This window comes from Dermacentor albipictus, chromosome 4, assembly GCF_038994185.2.
Source record: "Dermacentor albipictus isolate Rhodes 1998 colony chromosome 4, USDA_Dalb.pri_finalv2, whole genome shotgun sequence".
NCBI lineage: Eukaryota > Metazoa > Arthropoda > Arachnida > Ixodida > Ixodidae > Dermacentor > Dermacentor albipictus.
In genome coordinates, this window is record NC_091824.1 from 177,197,984 (window position 1) to 177,225,617 (window position 27,634).

The following is a 27,634-nucleotide window of genomic DNA, read 5'->3' on the forward strand; positions in this document are numbered from 1 at the left end:
AGGTGATTGACCTTCGGCATACCTGCTTCAACAATCAAGGTCAGTTCAATGTCATAGATACATCATCACTTCATATCCATAAATCAATTGCCACATATCTGTCAAGTTCAAGAATCAAGAATCAAGAAGTCTTTATTGAGTAACACAAACAAAATGTATACACAGATATTTGGACCGATAGCCAATGAGGCTAGTAAGCGGTCCAATACAAAATAACATATAGGACAGCAATCACAAACACATTGAAGAAAAACTAACTTTGTAGCCTTGCTTCCATTCCCAAAAAATGTTTCTTGCATGTCAGTTTGAAATTCCTAGCTTGCTTTACTTCAATTGGCAACGAGTTCCAAATTTTCGCTCCTGTAAATTCTATTCGTCTTTCTCCGTACGCATTATGGCAAATAGGAAGGTTAAAATTGCCATTGCTGGCTTGTCTAGTGTTGCGGACGGGAATACTGAATGCACCAAGAGGTAAGGGGTAGTTGGTATTTATAATATTATTAACCATAAGAGCTATTTTGTAATCGCGTAAGGTTGTGAATGACATGATTTGCATTGCGTCAAAAATGTTATTGTTAGAACTATTCGAAGAAGGTAATCCCATGGTTTTCAAGGCACGTTTTTGTAGTCTTAGCAATGGTGTTAAATACGTTTTGTATGTGATTCCCCATGATTCACTGCAATAACTGAGATGACTGTGACATAATGAAAAATACAGTGATCTAAGAATAGCAGGTGGAAAGTGCTGCCGTGCCTTAGACAAGGTAAAACAACCGTACGCAACCTTTTTACACACACTGTGCACCTGTTCCTTCCAAGACAAGTGGCAGTCGAACATGACCCCTAAATATTTAAAAGAAGACACACTATCAATAACGTTGTTGTCAACACATATAGAAAAATCACTTAATTCAATACACTTTTGTTTTGAACGAAAAATAACATATTTAGTTTTTTCAGTGTTTAAAGTGAGATGATTATTACGAAACCAGGTCGAGATACGTTGGAGTTCATTGTTAATAGGATTTTCTATTGATTCAAGTGAGTTGCCAGTAAAGATAAATGCAGTGTCATCCGCATACATCAAAATTTGAGAACACTGTATTGCATTGGGGAGGTCATTAATAAAGAGCGAAAATAAAAGCGGTCCCAGAACTGACCCCTGGGGTACACCACACGTAACAGTTTGGTATGCAGACTTGAACTGTTTGAGGACAACTTGCTGCTGTCGTGAAGAAAGATAACTTTTAAAGAATTCAAGGGCCCCGCTCCCAACTTTCACAACTTTCAGTGACTGTCACTGCAGTCTATGGCATAGCAACTGTTCACTATTTATGATTTGTAACTTGTGAAAATTAGCAGTGTGTTAATGGGGCTGGTTGGTTCATCTTAGAATAAAAACAGGAACAGTGCAACACAGGACGAGTGAGTAAAAACCACAGGACGGCACTCTGTCCTGTGCTCTTTACTCGCTTGTCTTGTGTTGGGCTGTTCCTGTTTTTATCGTGAAAATTGTTATCTCCTCCCACCTTTCTTTTTTCACACGTTTCATCTTGGCTGACAGCATTATATATAAGATTTGTAGGACAGGGCAGGAGGTAGAAAAGGAGTGAGTGCCACGTGTATCGCATGCAGCACAAGTTGAAATCGATGGCTGCCATTGTGGGTGGGGCCTCCCTGAGCTTTGTGGGCGTGGCAACCATGTGCGGACAGGCAGACTTCTACAGCCACTTCCTGATGCCCGCCGTGCATACTGTGCTGGACCCAGAGCGTGCACACCTGCTGGGTGTCCAGGTGGCGCGGCTGCAGCTGCTGCGTCCCCAGCGGGAGCCCGACCCTGATGTTTTGGTGAGCACACTTCAGTGCCGGTAAAGGCTGCAGAGTGCTTTATTGGGACATTCTTGACTAGTGGTCCAGTGTAGGCTTATCTTCTCAGGCTTACAAGTAATGGCATGCTCCTCTAAAACTGTTTTTATATACTAAGAGGTTGTCACATATTGCTTGTTTATTTATTTATTTACCCTCAGCGCCAAAGCATTACAGAGAGGAGTAGGTATACAATAAAGCATGGTGTACAGTAATATAACAAAACATAGTAAGCCATGGTAACTCCCAATTATACGTTAGCTAAAGCAGATTTAATCCTATCATAATTGGAAGCAATGCCGGAAGGAAGGCGATTCCAGTCTAGTGAAGGGTGAGCTAAAAAAGAGTTAAGAAAGGTTTTACTATGACATGGCTCGATACCAACCTTAAAGCGATGGTCGACACGATCCAATATATAATGTGGCTGAAGAATGAATTCGTCACGAAAAGTTGGGTGATGAAAGGAGTCTATGAAAAAAGTTAAAGTGACAATTTTTTTCTGGTGGGATGCTAATGACGGAAGAGAGATAACCGATTTCATGGACATTATATTGGCAGTACGGTTAAAACAGGTACAGATGAAGTGAGTAGAACGATTCTGTACCATTTCTAGTGAAGTAACCAAATTTTTTGGGCTTGGACTCCGACTGGATTGGTGTATCCTAATTTAGATCGAATGAGTGTTTTATATAACAAGAGTTTTAACTATGAAGGAGCTGCTGAAAAGTTACGGTATAAGTAACCTAACATGTGATGAGCGTTGTTAATTATCTTCTCAACATGCAAAGACCAACTTAGATTAGATGTGATATGAACATATTTATAGGAGGAAACCATGGCTAAGGGAGAGTTGTTCAGTTAATATGTAAAAGGACTACTAGATATACAAGAGACAGGCATCATTTGTTAACATTTAGTTCCATTAGACAAGTATTGCACCAGTTAGGTATATAGAATTTAGGTCTGACTGAAGAATGTTAGCATCATTATCAGTAACTATTTCACAAAAAATTATGCAGTCGTCAGCAAAAAGATGAATACTAGACTAAACTAGAGAAGGAAAGTTGTTAATGTAGGTGAGAAAAAGAAGGGGGCCTATTACGGAGCCTTTGGGAGCTCCAGATTGAACAGGACATTGGTTAGAGGAATGTTCATTGGCTACAACAAATTGGGAACGATTTGAAAGGAAATCTGTGATCCATACACACACACAAAAAAAAGACTATGATCAGTATTAAGCTGTCTAAGTTTATGAAATAGAAGTACGTGGCAGACCTTGTCGAACACTTTGGAAAAATCTAAGTAATTACAGTCGGCTAAAGAAGAACAATCAAGAATGCGGTGTAGTTTATGAGTAAATGATACGAGCTGTGTTTTGCATGAAAATGGTTTCCGAAAGCCATGTTGAGCTGGTGAGAAAAAGGAGTCAGGTTCAAGAAAGGTGAGAAGGTTCGAGAATATTAAGTGTTTTCAGAGTTTGCAGCATGCGCTAGTAATGGAAATGGGCCAATAATTAAATGGTGAACTTTATTGCCCGATTGGAAGATTGGAATCACCGTCACAATTTTTTTATTGAGCTGGAAGAGTTGATGTGTCAAGTGGTTGCTCAAATATTTTTGTTAGTGTGATTGAACTGTAAACACAAGTATTTCTCAAAAATTTGCAATCAATGGAATCATAACCAGGGGACTTACAGTACTCTAAGTTGTTGATGAGTTTCGTAGTTCCAGCCATGTTAACAATAATGGGAGGCGAGTGTTACCCAATCTAATGAAAAATGTCTGGAAGATGAGTATTTGTAACCACGGAGAAATTTCTCGAAAGCTGTCATTTAGAATAGTAGCACACTGGCTAGGTGGAACAGAGTTGCCAGCAGCAGTGGAGTTATCAAGACTGGAGGTAATCATACGCCAACATTTTTTAACATTAGATGTCAAAAGGGACGGTTAGGTACTCGACATGAAATTATCTTCAGCTTCCTTTAATGCTGTGATGTATCAGATGCAGATTTATAGGTTGTCTAGTGCAAGTTTGAGGATGATAATTTGGCTAACCGATATAGAATCTTATTTTTTTTCTGTTAGAAAGTCACTTGATATGGGTGTTATACCATGGTGCTTGAGGATTTGATGTGATAACACGAACAGGGACATATTTTTCAATTAATTGGTTTACTTTAGTTGAAAACATGTCCCAGTTATGTGGAATAAGATGCTCATCAAAGTTAATCAGAATGTGTTAGTGAAATCAGCTAATTCATTGTTGATTGCCTTGAACTTAGCTCTAGCATAGCTGTGAATTGTTTAGCATATTTTGCTGGTTTTTGAAACTTGCACACTAAAAAAAAAAAAAGAAGAGTAAGGAATGATCACTTATACTGGCAAATAAAAAATTATAGAAACAAGGTTAGGTCTAGTTGCAAGGATTAGATCATGGATGCTGGCCGAGACAAGCGTGAGTGGTTAACTGCGATAAAGAAAATGTAGAGCATAGTTCTAAAAAATTGTGAGCGTGCGAGGCAAATGATGACATAACAGCTGGTTCCGTGTTCCACATTATCTTAGGAAAGTTAGAGCCACCAAATAAGAATATGAGGGATAAAGGAAAACGTGAGACATCATTAATACTCTCATGAAGTTCCGGGGCAAACATATTATTGTATGTGGGTAGATAATAACAAATGCCAATGACAATTTTTGGTGGCAAATTATTAAAGATACCATGATGATTTCTGGACATGCCGCCATTGGAATCTGAACCTGGCAACGTTTAACACTAGAACGTTATCTAGTTAGGTGAGTCTAGCAGTGTTATTGGAGGAATTAGAGGGCCGTAATGAGATATAATAGGGCTCAGTGAAGTTAGGAGGACAAATGAAGCATATGCAGTGCTAAAAACCGGGCACGTCCTGTGCTGCCGTGGCTTAGTGGAGAGACGAGAACTAGGATTCGGATTCCTGATTAATAAGGATATAGCTGGTAAGATACAGGAATTCTATAGCAATAACGAGAGGGTGGCAGGTCTTGTTGTGAAACTTAAGAGGTACAGATTGAAGGTCGTACAGGTCTACGCCCCTACATCCAGTCATGGTGACCAGGAAGTCGAAAGCTTCTATGAAGACGTGGAATCGGGGATGGGTAAAGTCAAAACAAAATACACTATACTGATGGGCGACTTCGATGCCAAGGTAGGCAAGAAGCAGGCTGGAAACAAGGCGGTGGGGGAATATGGCATAGGCACTAGGAATAGCAGGGGAGAGTTATTAGTAGACTTTGCAGAACAGAATAATATGTGGACAATGAATATCTTCTTCCACAAGCGGGATAGCCGAAAGTTGACATGGAGGATCCGGAATGACGAGACTAGAAATGAAATAGACTTTATACTCTGCGCTAACTCTGGCATCATACAAGATGTGGACGTGCTCGGCAAGGTGCGCTGCAGTGACCATAGGATGGTAAGAACTCGAATTAGCCTAGACTTGAGGAGGGAACGGAAGAAACTGGTAAATAAGAAGCTGATCAATGAGTTAGCGGTAAGAGGGAAAATAGAGGAATTCCGGATCAAGCTGCAGAACTGGTATTCGGCTTTAACTCAGGAAGAGGACCTTAGTGTTGAAACAATGAACGACAATCTTATGGGCATCATTAAGGAGTGTGCAATGGAAATCGGTGGTAACTCCGTTAGACAGGATACCAGTAAGCTATCGCAGGAGACGAAAGATCTGGTCAAGAAACGCCAATGGATGAAGCTCTCTAACCCTACAGCTAGAATAGAAATGGCAGAACTTTCAAAGTTAATCAACAAGCGTAAGACAGCTTACATAAGGAAGTATAATATGGATAGAATTGAACATGCTCTTAGGAACCGAGGAAGCCTAAAAGCAGTGAAGAAGAAATTAGGAATTGCGAAGAATCAGATGTATGCATTAAGAGACAAAGCCGGCAATATCATTACTAATATGGATGAGATAGTTCAAGTGGCTGAGGAGCTCTATAGAGATTCATACAGTACCAGTGGCACCCACGACAATAATGGAAGAGAGTGTAGTCAAGAGGAATTTGAAATCCCACAAATAACGCCAGAAGAAGTAAAGAAATCCGTGGGGGAAGGAGGCTGGGGAGGATCAGGTAACAGCAGATTTGTTGAAGGATGGTGGGCAGATTGTTCTAGAAAAACTGGCCACCCTTTATACGCAATGCTTCAAGACCTCGGGCATACTGGAATCTTGGAAGAACGCTAATATAATCCTAATCCATAAGAAAGGGGACGCCAAAGACTTGAAAAATTATAGACCGATCAGCTTACTGTCCGCTGCCGGCAAAGTATTTACTAAGGCAATCGCAAATAGAATCGGGAACACCTTAGACTTCTATCAACCAAAGGACCAGGCAGCATTCCGTAAAGGCTACTCAACAATATACAATATTCACAGTATCAATCAAGTGATAGACAAATGTGCGGAATATAACCAACCCTTATATATAGCTTTCATCGACTACGAGAAAGCGTTTGATTCAGTCGAAACCTGAGCAGTCATGGAGGCATTACGGAATCAGGGTGTAGACGAGCCGTATGTAAAAATACTGAAAGATTTCTATAGCAGCTCCACAGCCACCATAGTCCTCCATAAAGGAAGCAACAAAATCCCAATAAAGAAAGGCGCCAGGCAGGGAGATACAATCTGTCCAATACCATTCACAGAGTGTTTACAGGAGGTATTCAGAGACCTGGATTGAGAAGAATTGAGGATAAGAGTTAATGGAGAATACCTTAGTAAGTTGCGATTCGCTGATGGTATTGCCTTGCTTAGTAACTCAGGGGACCAATTGCAATGCATGCTCACTGACCTGGAGAGGCAAAGCAGAAAGGTGGGTCTAAAAATTAATCTGCAGAAAACTAAAGTAATGTTTAACAGTCTCGGAAGAGAACAGCAGTTTACGATAAGTAGCGAGGCACTGGAAGTGGTAAAGGAATACATCTACTTAGGGCAGGTAGTGACTGTGGATCTGGATCATGAGACTGAGATGTAATCAGAAGAGTAAGAATGGTCTGGAGTGCGTTTGGCAGGCATTCCCAGATTATGAACAGCAGGTTGCCATTATCGCTCAAGAGAAAAGTGTATAACAGCTGTGTCTTACCAGTACTCACGTACGGGGCAGAAACCTGGAGGCTTACGAAAAGGGTTCTACTTAAATTGATGACGATGCAACAAGCTATAGAAAGAAGAATGATGGGTGTAACATTAAGGGATAAGAAAAGAGCAGATTGGGTTAGGGAACAAACGCGAGGTAATGACATCTTAGTTGAAATCAAGAAAAAGAAATGGGCATGGGCAGGACATGTAATGAGGAGGGAAGATAACCGATGGTCATTAAGGGTTACAGACTGGATTCTAAGGGAAGGAAAACATAGCAGGGGGTGGCAGAAAGTCAAGTGGGTGGATGAGATTAAAAAGTTTGCAGGGACGACATGGCTACAATTAGTACATGATCAGGGTAGTTGGAGAAGTATGGGAGAGGCCTTTGCCCTGCAGTGGGCGTAACCATGCTGCTGCTGCTGCTGCTGCTGCTGCCGATCATGATTTCTACGTTAGTGTTGACGTCAATGCGCGATGATAGAAAATCTTTAGAGATAGCGAGGAGAACGCTGCCACCTTGGCGCGCATCTCTGTCACAACAATAAATTTAAAAAATGCAATGCATCTTGGAAGATTTTCATGTCTTGAATGTTTTCATGAACCCATGTCTCAGTCAGTGTGATGATATGGGCAGAAAATGCATCTATTGCGGATGATAAGGAGTTTTATTTGTTTAATGTGCTTTTTGCTTTGGTAAAGAGGATGGCCGCACAAGAACAGCTTGAGTGCTCATCACCCCTTGAGCTTATCACCCCCCTTCCCATCATCAGCCCATCGCCCCCTTGCTATAGGAGCATCAGGTATACTACACGATTCTTCTTGATAAACTGCTGGCTTGTTCACGTTCAGTGTTTTGCACTGGGATAGCATGTTGAAGTGAGTTTAGTTAAGTACTATGAGCTCGCATTTGTGAGCATTACGTACCAGTTTTGTTCACAAATCTGAAATAGGTGTTTATGGCAGCATCACCACTCAAAAGTTTTCTATTTAGCTGCAACAAAATGGTGATGCCATATGTCATGGCTACGATGAAAACACAGTGTTTACCATAGCTGTGACAGATGGTGCCACTGTGTTACTGCAGCAGAATCAATATGCTCAAAGTAGCATAGCCATTCTGGACAAAACTGGCAATTAATGCTTGCAAATGTGATAATGAACTAAAATTTTATTGCGAACAAGCCTACATTTTAGCACAAATGGTCACCTATACCTGGTGCTTCTATTTATGTAACACTCTGTACACACACATACATGCACATGCAAGCACACATACTTTTCATTGTTCTTCCTCCATTACTTGAAACATGTGCATGCTTGCTATGCATAAATTCCTGTGCACATTGCTTTGTGTACAGGCCCCAGAGCTTCCTCAAGCTGCCTCTAGCCACCTTTTGCCTAGTTCTCCTTTAACTATCTTGTTGAAATAAAATAATTTCAACCAGTTTAGATTTTGGATAGCATCAAGAGATTTCTATGACTGCACCTTCCTCAACAGGTGATAGTTGCCGGTGTCACGAATGAACATGCTGATCAGGCTACTGTTTAGCCACACTGTGCTGTCAAAAGCGGAGTGCATATAATCCCCATGAATAATTTTGTGCAAAACGCTGACTTAGTCTGCATATCGTTGGATGTAGCTTGTGCCAGCCTGTTGTCTCCTGGTTTCCTTGGTTGCATTTATTTTTATTCGAAACTGCCCTGTGGCATCAGGGCAGTTTCAAGAGATTTCAGGGCATCAAGAGATTTCTATGACTGCACCTTCCTCAACAGGTGATAGTTGCCGGTGTCACGAATGAACATGCTGATCAGGCTACTGTTTAGCCACACTGTGCTGTCAAAAGAGAAGTGCATATAATCCCCATGAATAATTATGTGCAAAACGCTGACTTAGTCTGCATACCGTTGGATGTAGCTTGTGCCAGCCTGTTGTCTCCTGGTTTCCTTGGTTGCATTTATTTTTATTCGAAACTGCCCTGTGGCATAAAACATTTTGTACATGCAATTTATATATAACACAACGGGGGTGTTTGCCTAGCAGCACTAGTTCTAGGTTGTAGCGCTAGGCTTAAACAGGTCGGTACTATGGCGAAACGGGGAAGCCAGCCATTCTCGTCGTCTTCTCTTTCACAAGCACTATGCCCACTGCCCAGTGCCTTCAGTACAATATGTGTATAGTTGGTTATATCCGATGGCATGTAAGGATCTAAGGTGCGGACCATAGATCCATAGCTGACAGTCATGTGGACAGCTTTGGTGTAGCCCCTTTTTTTACAGGTAGTGGCACCTTGAGTACAGTCTGGGGCAATTCCATAAGAGGTGCGCTAGATCTGCAAGGGCAGCTGAACAAGGGCAGATGGGACAGGTTGTGCCAAAGACAGGCCTACTTTCCGGAGCCTATACATAGGTTGCAGCTGGCGTCAATGCTTTACATGCATATAAATATCACTTGTGATATTACTTGCCATATATCACAAAAGCGTTTATATGTCACAGGCCTTCATTCACACGTGTTGGTAGCTGAGTTTATTGCAAAAGCATTATATGCCTCATTACATGCAAATTTGGTGTTGTCAGTGGCAGCTGACCGAAAAATGGCCGACGGTTCAACTGATAAAAACACATAAAAAATGCTCGGATTGACATCAGATTTGTCCGGGAGATTTCTGTAAACAAAGTCAATTAATATAATTGAAAAGAAAATTTGGTACATTTCGGTCTGGATAGGAATAGAACCCGTGCCTCCAGGATGCGAGACGAGCACGCTTCCTTGGCGCTACGGTGGCTCTACAATTATGGTTGACTAAAGTTGTGCCTAGTGCGTGTGTCATTGCACACGTCACATCACTGCCTCCCGCGCGTCACTTGCTCTTCGGATTTCATCGGTGCTGTGTCTACTGCAATGCACTTTGAAGCATCTACCTGAGAGGCAGCTGTGAAATATGGTCGCCCACAGAAGCATGCCTGGGAGGACGAAGCCAAGGAACACAAAAAAAGACGACATAGTTGCGACAGACCTACCATCAGGCATAAACGAAAATTCATCGTTCTGCAGCAAAATAGACCGAATGTTTCCAGCCTGTGGCCAATGTATACGCAAACACACACACCGATTCAGCAGAAAGAACTTTAATGCATGTCGAAAACTTCATTCGAAAACATTTCACCTAAGCGATTATAATGGTTTCGCATTCCCACATGTAAGCAGTCTTAAGTGTCGCTGCTGAATTGTTTTAGGCCACCCACTTGCATGGTGTTTAATACAATGTTAATAATTGTTTGAACTTTTGTTTACCATAAATGTTCATGAATGTCAAAGATATCCATGTGTACGGAAGAACCTGAATGACGCAGGTAGTGCAGCTGTCAAGTTTTGTTTTTGCTGAATCTATGCATAAAGCCATTTTGTTATTTGCTGCTCTTGTGATGAAGTGTTTCTGTGTTCATGAACACATCTTTCGTATGAAAGGATTAGAGTTTGTTTTTAACAAAGACAAGTTGTGAGTTAATTTCACAAGGAAAATTCTTTTATGTCCACGGGAAAATGTAATCACCAGCATTGACCAAAAGGTATTGCTAAATATAATCCACTTAGAAAAAAAGACTGATTATTATTTGTATTTTAGTATATATGCTTTCATAGCTAATTGGTTATGCAAAGTACTGGATGCTGAGTGAAGAAACCCTGAATGTGAAGTGTTGCCTTGAGGCAGTGCTGCTGCACATTCCTTGCAGCACACAGAGCTCTTTGGCCTGCAGTTCTCCAACCCAATAGGTCTGGCAGCAGGCTTTGACAAGCATGCAGAAGGTGTGCCTGGTGCCCATGACTGGGGCTTTGGCTTTGTTGAGGTTGGCTCAGTGACCCCACTGCCACAGCCTGGAAACCCCCGGCCACGTGTGTTTCGGCTCACTGAAGATCTTGCGGTGGTCAACAGGTATGCCAGCCCTTTGAATAAACCAGTGTTTGCCAGAGCTAGGCACACAGAGAAGTGATGGGATAGCTGCACCATTCTGCTCGAAATTGGCATTTTAGCAGAAAATTGTGCTGTGCCTGTGCCAAAGGAAGCACAAGAGTGGAAACCTTATGCATTAATTCTGTTGATGCTGTCTGTCCATTCAAACAGAAAAACCTACAGCACATCAGCATCATCCTCGTCATCTTTGAAAATCATATACCATATTTTCCAGTGTATGTTTCACGGTGTTTTTCAGAATCTTTTTTTTGTCGCTGAATTTTATAGAATGGTGCGACTTATATACTTCTTTTTCTCTGAAAAAAATGCCATCAAAACTGCATTGGATGCTATGGCCACACAAAGCGCACTGGGTTGACCTCCTCTGGCATTTCTTACGGGTTGTGTGTGCACTATAGAGAAACCGTGGTCTTCTCGTGATTGAGTTTCCGAGAGCTGCGCAAGCATGAAGCAGCAACGCAAGCGGTGGCATGCCGACCACGAATCGACCAATACCAAAGTCGTCGCATCTGCAGATCGCTTTCAAGATGCGGTATGCGATGCTGCGCAAACTAAAAAGTTGCTGCCAGAATACAAGCCTCCCGTGCTGCCTTCCCGCTTTCCTCCCTTGTGCGTGATTTGGCTCACTGTCGCACACTTTCACTTGCACATGACAGCATATGGCGTGCAAGGACGATGTTAATGCCCTTGGACTTTATACGGAACATCATGGCGACCACGACGGCAGAAATGCGCCTGGAGTGTCCATATCACTGCTGTCGCAGTTCTGTAGTAATGGCACCAACACACTTGTGCATGGCCCACGTTCACGAAGTGAAATTTCACTGTATAGTATTTTTTAAATGGCTTACCGAATAAACTCGTGTCTTATACACTGGTGCGACTTATATACATTTCATTTTTTGGAAGAACTGCTGTTTTGAGGCAGGTGCAACTTATACAAATGTGCGACTTATAGAACGGAAAATATGGTACTTGATTTTTTGATCAAATACAAGTCATAAAAACATAATATTCGACTGGTATTTAGAATTTTCGAATATTCACGCAAGCCTGCAAATGACATTATGTCCAGCTTCTCCCACATGCGAACGTGCGTCTTTAAACTTTAGCATGTGTACATCAATTGTCTCAATAAAGCAGTTATTATTTGTGGATTCTTGGCCAGAAAGGGAACAGAATGCGGCAAAGAGCACAGGTCAGGCACCAGTCATTATTTTCTAGAGTCTGTGAATGACACCAATATGCAAGGAAAAGTCCAGAAGCTGGAGCAGCCTGTGCTTTTCTTGTGTTCCTTGTTGGGGGAGCCCTTATGATGTCAGGTGTAGTAATTGTGTGGTTGGAAATGTCACACAAGGGTGAGTGGCATTTAGAGAATGACCTGTATGAAGTCATAAGTGTCTAGTAGCAAAGGCTTCTAATTGAGACCATCTCAAATGTGAAACAGTTATAAACTGGCAATGCGGCAGTCAAAGGAAACTAGAATCTGCTATTAAGCGTGTGCTTTGCAATCATGATAAGTAAAAATGAACATTAGCACTTAGTGAAGGAGCTTGATGTGCAGAAATTTTATCCCGTTTCTGCCCAGGTACGGCTTCAACAGTGTGGGCCATGAGCAGGTGTGGTCTTCCCTGCATAGCAGCCGTGCTGCGTGGCGCGGCCCAGTGGGTGTCAACCTGGGTCGCAACAAGGAAAGTTCAAACGCAGCTGCCGACTACGTGGCAGGTGTTCACCGCTTTGCTGACCTGGCTGATTACCTGGTGGTGAACGTGTCAAGCCCAAATACTCCAGGGCTGCGCACACTGCAGGGGCGGCACCACCTTGAGAATCTGCTGCGCAAGGTGAAGGCTGATACAGCACTCGTGCAAACTGTAGTAATTTCATGCCACTGCTTTGTGCTTCTTTGTTGGCTGTGCAAGAAAAGTTAGCATCATTTTGTTCCAGCTATTCCAATATCACAGTATGCCAAGGTGTAAACAACTTACCTTGGTGAAAACTATAAAACAGTTTTACCTGGTAATAGGCCTTCAATCAATTTGAGGCCTGTCATCATTACAGCACATAATGAAATAAATAATGGTGTACAGTACCACCATCCAAAATAATGGCATTAAGCAATGTTGTACACTAGAAAACCAGTTGCAATTTTTGTGCTCACTTGACAGGGTTATAAATTGGACAAAGTTATGCATGAAAGAGAATGTCATTTAACAAGAATCACATCTGAAAACATCACACTATATTTGCATCAAGTGACATAAATATTGAGGTGTCTTTGTGCCTTTTTATCCATTGCTCCACAGTGTTGGTGAAGTAGATCATCTACGCAATGCCAAGTTTTTTTGTTCATCAGATCTCAAGATGGGGTACTGGCAACTACAAGTTGATGAACACGATAGAAAAACAGCCTTTGTAACACTGGACAAGCTTAAGGTCCTCCCCCTTGGCCTCTGTTCTGTACCTGCCACCTTTCAGTAGTTGATGGATGCTGCCTTTTTTCTTCTTCTTTCCTTATTTTTTTTTTACATAAATGGCTAACCCGCCTGTCTCCCGGCCTGATTCGGCACCCATTCCCATGTCCACAACCTGTAATGACCAGTATTTCACTCCCAGACCATGCGGTCCTGCTGAATGGTAAACCCCAGACGACAAACCGATCTGCTTCTACTGCTACTGCGTTGGTCATGTATCCTGCCACTGCCACACCATCTGGATGCCGCCATACTGGAGCTCATTTCCTGCTCCTTCCGCAGACGCTTGCCGTTATTCACCTCACCCTCTGTACCCTACTTCTGATGCCCCTGACAGCCGCTCCTCCTTGCGATCGCCGTCGCCTCACTGCCCTCGCTCCCCGTCAACCCAGCCTCGCTGCTTTTCTCGCCAAACCAATGAACGTAAAACCAGGCCACGCAGCTCTTGGAGGTAGTGCGGCATCACGTTCGTCCTGTCCGAATCCTCCATTGACACTCCTCACCAACACGAACCTAATTGAAGTAGACGTAGATGGTGTTCCGTTGACGGCATTAATTGATACTGGAGCCCAAGTGTCCATAATGAGCGCTAACTTATGTTGTCGCCTCAAAAAAGTTCTTATGCCTGCCATCACTCGAGCCGTATGCATCGCCAATGGCACCACTGTTGCCATCAGGGGTATGTGCACTGCACGCATAGGAATTGCTGGCCGCCAAGTTCCAGTCCTGTTCACCATGCGGACCAGTTGCCCTCATGACCTAATCTTCGGGATCGACTTACTGACGACACATTCTGCCCTCATTGACTGTTCCACCGGTACGCTGTGCCTCGAGCTTCCTCTTCTTTCAGACCTTCGCCCCAAACAACCGTACACCCTCTGCACTACAGCATTCGTTTGCTTACCCCCAATAGCCCTAACCTTCGTCGAATTGGCCTCAACGCAAACTGTGCCTGATGGCGACTATGTTGTCGTACCTGTTCGTGACGTCTTCCTGGCGCGCGACATCTCTGCCACACTTCGTTGTAACCCTTGCCGCTAATCGGGTGTGTCTCCCCGTTATAAATTTTGGCTTGATGAAGCAAGTGCTACCCAAAGGCATAGTGGTGGCCATGCTCCGGTCAGTGACAGATGACCACGTCACTTCTTTTGCAGCCGACACGTCTCCAGATCCTCCTGATTACCTGTAGGATACCTTGAACCTCAATGGCCCATTACGTCCCATGGTCGCTCCGACCTTGCATCTGACCAAGCAGCCACCCTGTATCGCCTTTTGCTTTCCTACCGCGACATCTTTGACACTGCCAATTGACCACTTGGTCAGACGTCCCTTGTTAAGCATCGGGTCAATATTGGTGATGCTGTTCCCATTCACCGCCGACCGTATCGCATGTCCACGACAGAGCGGCAAGTTATTCAGCAGGAAGTAAACAAGATGCTCGCCAGAGGCATTGTTGAGCCCTCGTCGAGTCCTTGGGTGTCGCCGATCGTGCTCGTCAGAAAGAAAGGTGGCATGTGGCGTTTCTGTGTTGATTACCGCCACTTAAACCGAATTACTAAAGAGGAGGTTAACCCTTTACCACGAATCGACGACGCTCTTGATTGTCTTCACGGTGTGAATACTTTTCATCTATCGACCTTCGATCTGGTTATTGGCAGATTTCCGTCTGTGAGCAAGACCAAGAAAAGACCGCTTTCGTCACTCCAAATTGCCTCTACCAATTCAAGTTTATGCCGTTCGGTTTATGCAATGCCCCTGCCACTTTCGAACGGATGATAGACTCTTTGCTTTAAGGTTTCAAATAGCAACTTGCCTTTGTTATCTCGACGACGTCCTTGTGTTTTCTCCTACATTTGAGACGCACCTTGAGCGCGTCGCAGCTATCCTTGACGTCTTCCCAAGGCTGGGCACCAATTAAACTCATCGAAGTGCCACTTCGGGCGCCGAAAGATTACAGTGGTAGCCCATCTCGTCGATGCTTCCGGACTACAACCCGACCCGGAGAAGGTTCGAGCAGTAATGGCTGTTCCTGTACCTTAGTCTGTCAAAGACGTCCGGTGTATTGTGAGGCTCTGTTCTTATTTCCAACAGTTCGTGAAAGATTTCGCAGCAATCGCTCAACCACTCACTGAACTTCTGAAGAAGGACATGCATTTTACGTGGGGTTCCCCTCATGCTGCCGCATTTTCACGCGTTATCACGGTTCTCACCAATCCACCGGTCTTGGCCCACTTTGACCCGTCCGCACTTACAGAGGTCAGGACTGATGTAAGTGGTTATGGGATTGGTGCGGTCTTATCGCAACGCCAACTGGCACATGAGCGCGTTATAGCCTACACTAGCCGGCTCCTGACAACTACCGAGCGCAACTATTCGATTACCAAGTGCAAATGTCTTGCTCTTGTCTGGGCTGTCTTAAAATTCCGCCCATATTGATATGGCAAGCCCTTCTCAGTAATCACAGACCATCATGCGCTCTGTTGACTTTCGTCGCTCAAGGATCCTATTGGCCGGCTCGGTCATTGGGCCCTCCGACTACAAGAATATCCCTACAAAGTGGCTTACAAGTCACGACGCAAACACCAGGATGCAGATTGCCTCTCTTGCTACCCAGTATAAGACGCGACCTCTACGTCTGATACTGACACCGCCGGCTGTGTTCTCTCCGTTTTTCCACTGCTCCATGTCGCTGACGAGCAACACTGTGACCTGTCCTTGCATATCGTCATTGACCACCTGGAATCGTCACTTCCCAGCAGTTCCCTTAGCTTATTCACACTTCAAGATGGCATACTCTACCGCCACAACGTTCACCCCGACGGGCCTGCATTACTCCTTGTGATCCCTAAACACCTTTGCTCGGCTGTTCTCCATGAACTTCATGACCTCCCCACTGCCGATAACCTGGGTGTGTCACGAACCAACGACTGGATCCGCTGACACTTCTTTTGGCCAGGGCTTGCTCGCTCTGTTAGAAGGTACGTAGCTGCATGTGAGAAATGCCAGCGATGCAAGATACCATCGACGCTCCCTACTGGGTGCCTTCAACCACTTGACATTCCTGCAGAACCATTCTTTCGGGTTGGTTTTGACTTACTTGGCCCTTTTCCTCTTTCTACCTCTGGGAACAGGTGGATCGCTGTGGCCGTGGATTACGCCATGCACTACGCCATCACCCAAGCGCTTCCTACAAGCCGCGCCACAGATGCCGCCAATTTTCTTCTATGTGACAACTTCTCACAGACCGTGGCCGGACATTCCTATCAAAAGTTATCGTGGACATCCTGCGGTCCTGTGCCACGAGGCACAAGCTATCCACGTCTTACCATCCACAAACGAATAGCCTCACGGAGCGTCTCAATCACACTCTCACAGACATGCTCGAGAAATATGTTTCTTCAGACCACACTGACTGGGACCTCGCTCTACTATTTGTCACATTTGCTTATAATTCCTCACGCCACAACACAGTCGGTTATTCCCCATTTTTCCTTCTGTTCAGCCGAGAACCAGCACTGCCCCTTGACACAACCCTCCCTGTTCACGCAGCACCGACCAGTGAATATGCACTTGACGCCATCGCCCACTGTGCCCACGCAAGGGAAATTGCCGGTGACCACCTTCTGAAATCCCAAGAGAGTCAAAGGCATTTGTACAACCGGCGACACCCAGACGTGCACTTCTGGCCTGGTTCTTTGGTGCTTCTATGGTCTCTGTCGTGTCAGGTCGGCCTGTCCGAAAAACTGCTGTCTCGTTACACAGGCCCATACCGAGTGCTTCGTGCCGTGACTCCCTTCACCTACGAGATTGCCCCTGAAGCCCCATCTCCTTCCCAGTCCAGTGATATCATGCACGTTACACGACTGAAGCAATATCACTTTCCCAGTGATGACATTTAGACGCTCCGGGAAGCCCCATCTCCTTCCCAGTCCAGTGATATCATGCACGTTACACGACTGAAGCAGTATCGCTTTCCCAGTGATGACATTTAGACGCTCCGGGAAGCCCCATCTCCTTCCCAGTCCAGTGATATCATGCACGTTACACGACTGAAGCAGTATCGCTTTCCCAGTGATGACATTTAGACGCTCCGGGAAGCCCCATCTCCTTCCCAGTCCAGTGATATCATGCACGTTACACGACTGAAGCAATATCACTTTCCCAGTGATGACATTTAGACGCTCCGGGAAGCCCCATCTCCTTCCCAGTCCAGTGATATCATGCACGTTACACGACTGAAGCAGTATCGCTTTCCCAGTGATGACATTTAGACGCTCCGGGAAGCCCCATCTCCTTCCCAGTCCAGTGATATCATGCACGTTACACGACTGAAGCAGTATCGCTTTCCCAGTGATGACATTTAGACGCTCCGGGAAGCCCCATCTCCTTCCCAGTCCAGTGATATCATGCACGTTACACGACTGAAGCAGTATCGCTTTCCCAGTGATGACATTTAGACGCTCCGGGAAGCCCCATCTCCTTCCCAGTCCAATGATATCATGCACGTTACACGACTGAAGCAATATCACTTTCCCAGTGATGACATTTAGACGCTCCGGGAAGCCCCATCTCCTTCCCAGTCCAGTGATATCATGCACGTTACACGACTGAAGCAGTATCGCTTTCCCAGTGATGACATTTAGACGCTCCGGGAAGCCCCATCTCCTTCCCAGTCCAGTGATATCATGCACGTTACACGACTGAAGCAGTATCGCTTTCCCAGTGATGACATTTAGACGCTCCGGGAAGCCCCATCTCCTTCCCAGTCCAGTGATATCATGCACGTTACACGACTGAAGCAATATCACTTTCCCAGTGATGACATTTAGACGCTCCGGGAAGCCCCATCTCCTTCCCAGTCCAGTGATATCATGCACGTTACACGACTGAAGCAGTATCGCTTTCCCAGTGATGACATTTAGACGCTCCGGGACATCGTTGCTGCCGCCAGGGGATTATGCTACACGTGTGTGGTACAGTAAAAGCTCGTTAATTCGAACCGCAAGGGGAAGCTGCTTCAGTTCGAATTAACGAAAGTTCGAACTAACGAAAGTGAAGGAGAGCAACAGTACACTGCAATTTGGAAGCAGTAGGGCATGTCAGAAATTTGGCGTGTCAGAAAGTGATCAAGTCGAAGCTCTGGGTCCGATTGTGCCACACCACCGATGTCCACCGAAACGAACGTTAGCCGAGGCTTAACACCATCACAATGAATCGCGACGGCCGATACCTCCTAAGCTGAAAACAGAGGTGCACAGCTGATGAAGACAGCCGAGACAAAGACGCTGAACATGTGCATATGGCGAAGGCCCTGATTCGTTGGTTCTTGATTGCAAGCGCAGCTGCGACGTACTTGTTTCGCTGTGTTTTGGCGCTTGCCGTGCCACCTCCGCACATTATCAGCTGTACAAGATTTGCAAAGCCTCCGAGATTCGCAACGGGCTAGAAGTCTCGGAGGTTGCGTAGAATGGAGAGGCGGCAGCCGCCGCTGCCTTCTGGCCGACCCCGCGTCAGTTAGATTTTTTTCCGATTTTGCCTTCTCTCGCCGTTCTCTCCATTTCGGCGGCAATACAGCCTTGTGTGTAGGCAGTAGGCGCGTTTGTATGGCCGTGTGCCAGGCGAGCGTAGTTCGAATTATCCGTGAGGGAACCTTCTCGCGTTCGAATTAACAAACTTTTTTATACATAGACTTCTGTGGAGCTTGGCCGGACCAAATCGTACAGTTCGAATTATCCATAAATTCGAATTATTGAAGTTCGAATTAATGAGCTTTCGCTGTATATGTTTGTTTGAACGAGGCGTGTGGGTGCCATCATTTCAGAAAAGAGGAGGAAGAACGAACTGGGCTCGCGCTGTGAATCTAACTGGTCAGCGCTGCAACCATTGTTGTAAATATAACCTGTAAATAGTTGCTCATCTTACTGACTCGTCCTTCACGTAACGATATGTATGCTGCATCATGTCAACAGTGGAAACTGTGCTATGTGTGCCCTACGATATCCCAACCCAAGAGCGTGTTGAAGAGTTTCTTCAAATACCTGAAGAAGGGCTTTAGGTTACTTGGCACCACATCCTGAGTCAACACCACACAGAAAGTTTTTGTTACAGTTAGGGTCGGTGTGATGTATACTGCGATCCCTGCAAGTGTGTGGGTCTGGACAGCCAGTTTCCTACGAAGTGCTGCTCCAGGGACATAGTCGTGCTGCTCTCTGTCATCGCTGAAGTTTTGCAAGCTTGCAAATTTGACCTACATTGCTTACCTTGCTTTTCATTGATTGCATTTCTTGCTGTCATTGTCTTGACTGGGATGGTCGCTTTTTACAGGGCACCTTCGTTACTGCAGGGGAACCTGCAATAAAGTGCGCAGTCCACACATTTTCATCAAATAAAGATTTGTTAATGCAATTGGCATTCTTAACATTCTTCACGCATTTTGCAGGGACTGTTTCTAACTGCTTTCGCACTAACTTGGGTCACTGAGTAGTCTATGGTATAATGGGTAGAGTACCAGGTTGCAGTGCTGAGGGAACTAGGTTTGAACCCAACCGTTAACCAACTTGCGCCACTGCTCGAAGAACGTCTTTCGTGCCAACTCAACTCGCTGGGTTTGTGCCACCGGGCATGTGGCCCTCTTCAGTAAACATCTTTCATGCCAACTTGGGTCGGTGCGCATTGGTAAGTATGTGCCATTGGGTGGGGGCCACTGTTCAGTAATGAAGCCCTTGCAGGCAAGCGAGTGCGTTGAGACACTTGGCACATTTTGCTTTGGCTTTACCAAGGCGCACTTAGAACACAGGCAAAAGCTTGCACGGACAAGGAACACGTGAATAACACAGGCTTCTGAGAGCGAAGGTGACACGATCTTGCAGTGATGCCCTCTCCCCTCGCGAAAATCCATGCAAGCATGTGTTCCCTTTCGCCTGCTATGCTCCATGGAGGCCTGAGTCAGCAAGCATGAGCCAGGGCGACGAGCGCGCCTCACATGCATGTGACGTGGCTTCGCTGCTAATGGGAAGTTTTGTTGCTACTGAGGCCATTGGCTTTTTCACTCAATGGGCCCTTTGACACTTTTGCGTGAGAAATAATTTTAAAAGCCACCGAGTCTGGGCAGAATATAACCTACATAATATATTCAGGCAATCTTGTCTGAATATACAGTCGATTCCGGATATATTAAACTTAGATTTACAGAATTATTGCTTTAATTAATTTGTTGTACTATCCCCTTGGAAATCCTATGTAAAAGTATAGCACCATGCTATGCATTTATATCGAACTCCCATTCACTGTCACATTCAATACATCGAGCTCTGTGCCATGCTGCTCCCCTGCAAGTGCATTTCTCTTAACAGACTCACAATCACTTCTCGCTTCATCAGAAATATCCATGTTGACGAAACGGTGCTGTTTTGACAGATGCTGTGAAAGAAGACACTGAATCTCAAGGATAGCAATAAAAATGAGCAAGGTGTGCCTTGAAATATGGATGGTTCGTACAGCAATTGGGTCTTACTTGCACTCTATAACGGGTGGATTTGCCTTAGTAAGCTCCACTGTTATACAGATCTGCAATGCGGTGAAGCATGTTGATAGCAGAAAGAGTGTCGTCTGTGTGAATAATACCTGCGGCCATTTGTTATCACAAAGTGGATCACTACACTGTTTCAAGACCGCAAAAGGCCTTCCCATCTGACAAGTGGATTCCACAAGAAAGCGTGGATGGCACTTAGTGGTTCTGGGCATGGGATGCCAAACTGGAGATGTTGGCACCACTGGATTTGTCTTGTACAGATTTCACGAACAGCATTTTAGAGTTCTGCGAGTGGCCAAAATGAACCTGATCCCCACCCCCACTTGGACAGATATTTACATTACAGTTTGCAGTTAATAAGACCACTGCACAACCACATCCACCCTTCGTGAAAAGACTATCGCAAAGCGAGTGCAAGACTCTCTGCAATCCACGTGCCCACAGTCTGCGCTGAACGCATTTCATTCTTTTTCGCAGGGATATGTCAGCGTGAATAGACTTGTGTCAGCAAGAATAGAACAGTGTTCTGAAGGCTGAAATCCACTTTCGAATCTAACAGCGTCTACCTGGTTGACTTGTTCCTGAGGCATGATGATCAGCCGTTTGAACAGCTTATTGTTATGGACATGCAGCCAGGCACGCTCACGCACGATTTGCAGTAAATGTGCGCAGATGATGGCATGGCACATATGGACTGGTTTGATTCTGTGCTGCATACATTTCTACCATATTCTAAATAAGAATGCACAACAAACACTTACCTAGACGTGTGCAAGGTTCACTGCAGTCTTGCGTCCGGGCAACACGGGCTTTTAGGGTTAGCGTTGCAATCAGTTTATCAAAGAAAAATCTGCAGCGCGAGTGACACTTGCAACATTCGTCTGCAAAAAACACAAATAAAGGAAGTTCTCTTTTGTGCTTCAATGTGGTCTTGGAGAAACAGATTGGTAAATTGCTGCTCTTCATGATCTTAGGAGACTGTTCGTGATGAATGAAATTTTCAGATAAGCTTTGTATAGGCATATTTTACATTTGAAATTGTCGATATATCGAACTGTTTACCGATCCTCTTCGAGTTTGATATAGCTGGGTTCAATTGTATATTCAAACATGCACCTTACGTGAACTTTACCATGGCTCTACTAGATGGTGCAGCGTGTACAGAGGGAAGCACGAGAAAAGAGCCTGGCTACAGTGCACCATAACAACTGTACACTCTAATCTAGAACACTGTAGCCTGGCTGCATACATGCATTGTACACAACTCGTTGCAGTGGTGGTAATACGGTATGCCACTACTGTTTCAATGCGAATTGCAGTAATGTTGACACTCAATTGGGAGATGGGTTCTGCTGGAATTTTTCGTTCAACCTTCCCCCCACTTCTGTACTTAAACAATATCGGAAAAAACAATACTTGTCACACATAGAGGCTGAAAGCCCCTGGGGAGTGGCAGTGTGCATGCCTGAGGAGTGGTGTACATACCAAAGGAACTTCAGGTAAGATATTATGGAGGATATCTTCATCACTTTGTATATATGCTATTTCCTATAATGAGACCTCGAGCAGTTGTCATTTCGTACTTAAATTCGGATGTGGTTTGTATATCCCACAGATTATGTGTTTTCACTGTCAACCAAGTCAAATAGTGACTTGCATTAAGCAAAGTTAGGTAAGTAGTATCAGCCCCATAAGGCTGGTTACACACACTCAAACTCTCCAGAAGGTACAGCATAGTTAATTCCCGCTTGGGACATCATGCTTAGATGAGACCTACAGCCGTGTGTCACAGCTGGTAAACGGATGCTGTATTTCTTTGTCTTCCAAGCTGACTGCCATCGACAAAAAAGTGCTGTCACATATGTATTCCACTTCAATTCATCATCATCATCATCAGCCTATTTTATGTCCACTGCAGGACAAAGGCCTCTCCTTGCAATCTCCATTACCCCTGTCTTGTGCCAACCGATTACAGCGAGCACCTGCGAATTTCTAATTTCATCACCCCACCTTGTCTTCTGCTGTCCTCGACTGCACTTCCATTCTCTTGGCACCCATTCTGTAACCCTAATGGTCTACCGGTTATCGAACCTGTGCATTACATGACCTGCCCAGCTACATTCCTTTCTTTTAATGTCAATTAGAATATCGGCTATCCCTGTTTGCTCTCTGATCCACATCGCTATCTTCCTGTCTCATAACGTTATGCCTAACATTCTTTGTTCCATCGCTCTTTGCGCAGTCCTTAACTTGTTTTCCAGCTCCTTCGTCAGTTTCCAATTTCTGCCCCATATGTCAGCACTGGTAGAATGCATTGATTGTACACCTTTCTTTTTAATGATAATGGTAAGGTTCCAGTCAGGATCTGACAATGTCTGCCGAATGCACTGCAACCTATTTTTATTCTTCTGTAAATTTCCTTCTCATGATCAGGGTCTCCTGTGAGTACTTGACATAGGTAGACATACTCCTTCACAGACTCTAGAGGCTGACTGGCGATCCTGAACACTTGCTCCCTTGCCTGGCTATTGATCATTATCTTTGTCTTCTGCATGTTAATCTTCAACCCCACTCTTATACTCTGTCTGTTAAGGTCCTCAATTATATGTTGTAACTCAACCCCAGTGTTGCTGAACAGGACAATGTCATCTCCAAATCGAAGGTTGCTGAGATATTCGCCGTTGATCCTTACTCCTAAGCCTTCCCAGTTTAATAGCTTAAATACTGCTTTCAAGCGCACAGTGAATAGGATTGGAGAGATTGTGTCTCCTCGTCTGACCCTTTTCTTTATAGGTATTTTTCTACTTTTCTTGTGGAGAATTAAGGTAGCTGTGGAATCTGTAGATACTTTCGAAAATATTTACGTAAGCGTCCTGTACACCTTCATTACTAAATACCTCTATGACTGCTGATGTCTCTACTGAATCAAATGCCTTTTCGTAATCTATGAAACCTATAGAGAGAGGCTGATTGTGCTCTGCAGATTTCTTGATTGCCTGGTCAATGACATGGATGTGATCCATTGTAGAGTATCCCTTCCTGAAACCTGCCTGTTCCCTTGGTTGACTGAAGCAAGATTATCTTGGAGATTATCTTGGTGAATGTTTTATATAATGCTGGAAGTAAGCTAATGGACCTATAATTTTTCAATTCTTTAACGTCTCCCTTTTTGTGGATTAGTATAATGTTCGCATTCTTCCAGTTTTCTGTGACCCTTGCAGTCGATAGACACTTGTGTAAAGAGCCGCCAGTTTTCCAAGCATTATGTCTCCTCCATCTTTGATTAAATTGACTGGTAGTCCATCTTCTCCTGCCGCTTTCCCCCGTTTCATGTCTTGCAAGGCCCTTCTAACTTCATCACTAGTTATAGAAGGAGCCTCTGTAACCTGTTCATTAGTACTACAAATGGAGGTATTGTGGCTGCTTTGGGTACTGTACAGGTCAGTATAGAATTCTTCCGCTCTTTTTACTGTATCTTTGAGATTGCTGATGATATTACCCTGCTTATCTTTCGGTGCATACATCTCAGTTTATCCAATGCCTAGTTTCCTTCTCACTGTTTTCAGGCTGCGTCCATTTTTTTACTGCTTCCTCAGTCTTTTTCACGTTATAATTTCGAATATCTCTTATTTTCTCCTTGTTGATTAGTTTTGAAAGTTCCGCAAATTCCATGATTCATGTCCAAATCTGAAGCTAATTAAGACACAAAACATTGCCAAATGGTTGCCGGTGGCCGCTAATGGCGCACCGCGACAGAGAGAACAAAGAACAAAGAACCCAGCATTGAGAGGTTGCCTATCCTTCAGTCAGTGCCTGCCATCGTGCTCCCCACAGCAGAAAAAGTGGAAATAGAAGGAAACGACAGACGAACAGACGGGGGCACAATCGGAAGATGCTGCCTCAGGACATCGAGATGACGAAAGAGTGCGCGCACCAACCGAGGCCGGTAGCCCACCGAGCCGAAGTAACCATCGGCCGGCAGCGAACAAAGGGGGCCGCCGCTGGCAGAGAGGAACATGTACGCACTTCAGACGCCGCCCCGTCTGAAGTATACGGAGTGCATGCAAGCAGGCCCCGGATCCTGCCAAAATGTCGGCCAACGGGGAAAGCCTGTTGACTGTCCCATAGGCGGGATGACAGCAGAGCGAAAGTGTTTTATGACCCGCCGCCACCCCTTCCAGGCAAGGAGGAGAGGGATATAGAGCCCCAGGCAACAGAACACAACAGCCCCACACAACCACCGCAAGAGCAAGAAGCCCCACATCTTTCAGCTTAGTTGCCAAAAGATCAGTTACTGATTTAAACAGCTGACCAGTGCTTTTGGTGGGCAGTTCAGGAAGACCATAAATTACTAAGTTGTTACATCACAATCGATTTTCCAGATCTTCATCTTTTAGGGCAATTCTACGCACAGTTTCCTGAAGTTTAGTGACTGTGTGCTCGAGATCTTGCACGTGCTGGTTTACGTCAGAGACGGCAGTTGCCATCAATTCTTATTTACTTAAACATTCGTCGAATGTGGTGAATCTGGAATTCAGGGTTGCCACTTCAGTGCTAATTGTACTCTGGCCGGCAAGAAGGTCAGCTAGCATTTGTTTTGTATCCGTGGGACCTGGATTACTCTCCGTGTCCCCACATAATTGTAACAATATCTTTAAGCAATGCGTAATATTGCACATGAGACACTCAAAATGCATAGAAGACGCTGGGTCTGGCAGCAGCAACAAAAGCGATCATTACTTCTATAACACTTATGGTCGTATTTAAAGCCTACCTATAAGGTTAAAATAAGACATTTTATGGTACTGAACGACATGCCGCTGTTGATTGAATTCACACACAATATTGCCTCATCACTTAACAACCATGAACAGGTCGACACTATTTTTATTGATTACTCCAAAGCTTTCAATAAAGTATGCCAGAGGAAACTTCTCCTTAAACTTTGCACCTATCTTACTGGCTCCTATGCTGATAAATTACTTGGCTGCATTACAGATTATTTGTGCCTTAGGACTCAGTTTGTTAGCTACAATCGCCAGCAGTCATTACCAGTTCACATTTCCTCGGGCGTCCCACAGGGTTCCGTTTTGGGACCGCTGTTATTTATAAGTTATATGGTGTCGTCCAAGTTGTTACTAACACTCCAGTTAAGCTTCGTCTATAGGCTGATGACTACGTATTGTATTCTAATGTATGTAGTGCCACTGATCAGGTTTTACTAAATGATGTGTTTTCATCTTTTTAGGACTTGAGCAGACGTTGGCAAATGGAGATTAACTTCAAGAAAATGATGATAATGACATCACTAATAAGCAACAACCCTTGCAATTTAAGTATGGCAATGCGGAACACACACTAGAAAAAGTCCAGGAATTTAAGTATCTTGGTGTTGTATTCTCTTCTAACTTAAAGTGGCACTAACATATTGACCTTATTTGCACAAAATTGTTTAAGAAAATAGGTTACTTAAGAACAAGGTGCAACTAAAGAATGCAAGCTAACAGCCTATAAATCGCTGGTCAGGCCTCTTCCTGAATGTGCGTCAGTTGTGTGGTCACTTCATCTTGTACATAACAAAGATAAACTCGAGTCTTCCGGCGGAAAGCTATCAGATTCATTTTTAACCGTTACAACCGCAACTTTTTCCCTTCAGAGCATTACCACGTCTTATCACTGAATTGCTTAGAACATTGACGAACGTGCAATTGGCTTATCATGTTACATGATATTGTGCATAAATCCGTTTGTATTGCTGCTCCTATTTCTTTAACTGGTCATTCTACACCTGTGGCCCACCTGTCCGATCCTTTGAACATTGTGCCAGTCCAGTCTTTTCTTGATTGTCATAAATATTATTTTTCTCTGTGCACAACTTACACTTGGAATAACAATAAAAGTTTGGTTGGAGCTAGTTGATACGTGGTATTTTGAAGGTGAAAAATTCAGTGCAAAACCCAGGGCAACCCACAAAGAAGAGACGAGACAGTGCCAGTGCTTGTCTCGTCTCTTCTTTGTGGATTGTCCTGGGTTTGCACTGAATTTTTCGCCTTCAAAATACTAGGAATAAACTTGGTAGTTCGTTGCGACAACTTTCACATGCACAGTTTGTAAAGCAAGTGTCTAATTCTGTGTTTTGATGTTTCCTTCTTTTTTATGTAACCACTCCTGCAACATCTCAAACCTGAGAACGCAGTATCCGTAAACAAAATAATTTTTTTTGGATGGCAGCTACCTGAACATCATAACTACGTAGAACATGGGCCAAGCCCTCGTTCTCACCGAGCATGCACGGTATGGTGGCACGTTTTCTTGGGAGCACAAGGTCAGGTCTTGGGGGCTCAGACAGATGACATTACACCGAATTTAGAAACGACATCACACAAGCCGAGGGATTTTGGTGCATGTCTTGTCGGTCAGCAGCCAGGCTTAGTGGCGTTGTGCAGAAGCGGTTGGTTCTGCTGACAACGGAGGCACCCTGCGGTCTCTTCTGGTTCATCGAATGCACTGTGTGTGTGCCTCCCTGTGTGTGTGCTCTTTGTGTAGATGGAAAATGCCAGATTATGCCAGTCATGTTTCACAAGAACGTCCAGATAGGGTAGCTCTCCGTCTTTTTCTTCTTCGACTGTGAATTGTATAGATGCCTCAATAC

General features: G+C 44.4%; 1 protein-coding gene across 9 annotated transcripts in view; it reads left to right on the top strand.

Moving 5' to 3' along the window:
* Nucleotides 1-27,634, top strand: part of Dhod (dihydroorotate dehydrogenase 2) — a 63,999-nt gene that overhangs the window by 11,719 nt on the left and 24,646 nt on the right. For 6 of the 9 annotated variants that reach the window (XR_010566375.1, XM_065440468.1, XM_065440467.1 and 3 more), the window contains exons 2-4: nt 1,636-1,848; nt 10,742-10,941; nt 12,569-12,821. Coding sequence is in view for 8 of the 9 variants with exons in the window: in XM_065440468.1 (XP_065296540.1) it covers nt 1,636-1,848; nt 10,742-10,941; nt 12,569-12,821 (666 nt within the window). In the remaining variant the exon portion in view is untranslated. The remainder of the gene's footprint in view (nt 1-1,635; nt 1,849-10,741; nt 10,942-12,568; nt 12,822-27,634) is intronic. The other 3 variants (XM_065440465.1, XM_065440472.2, XM_065440470.1) reach the window with 3 other exon arrangements.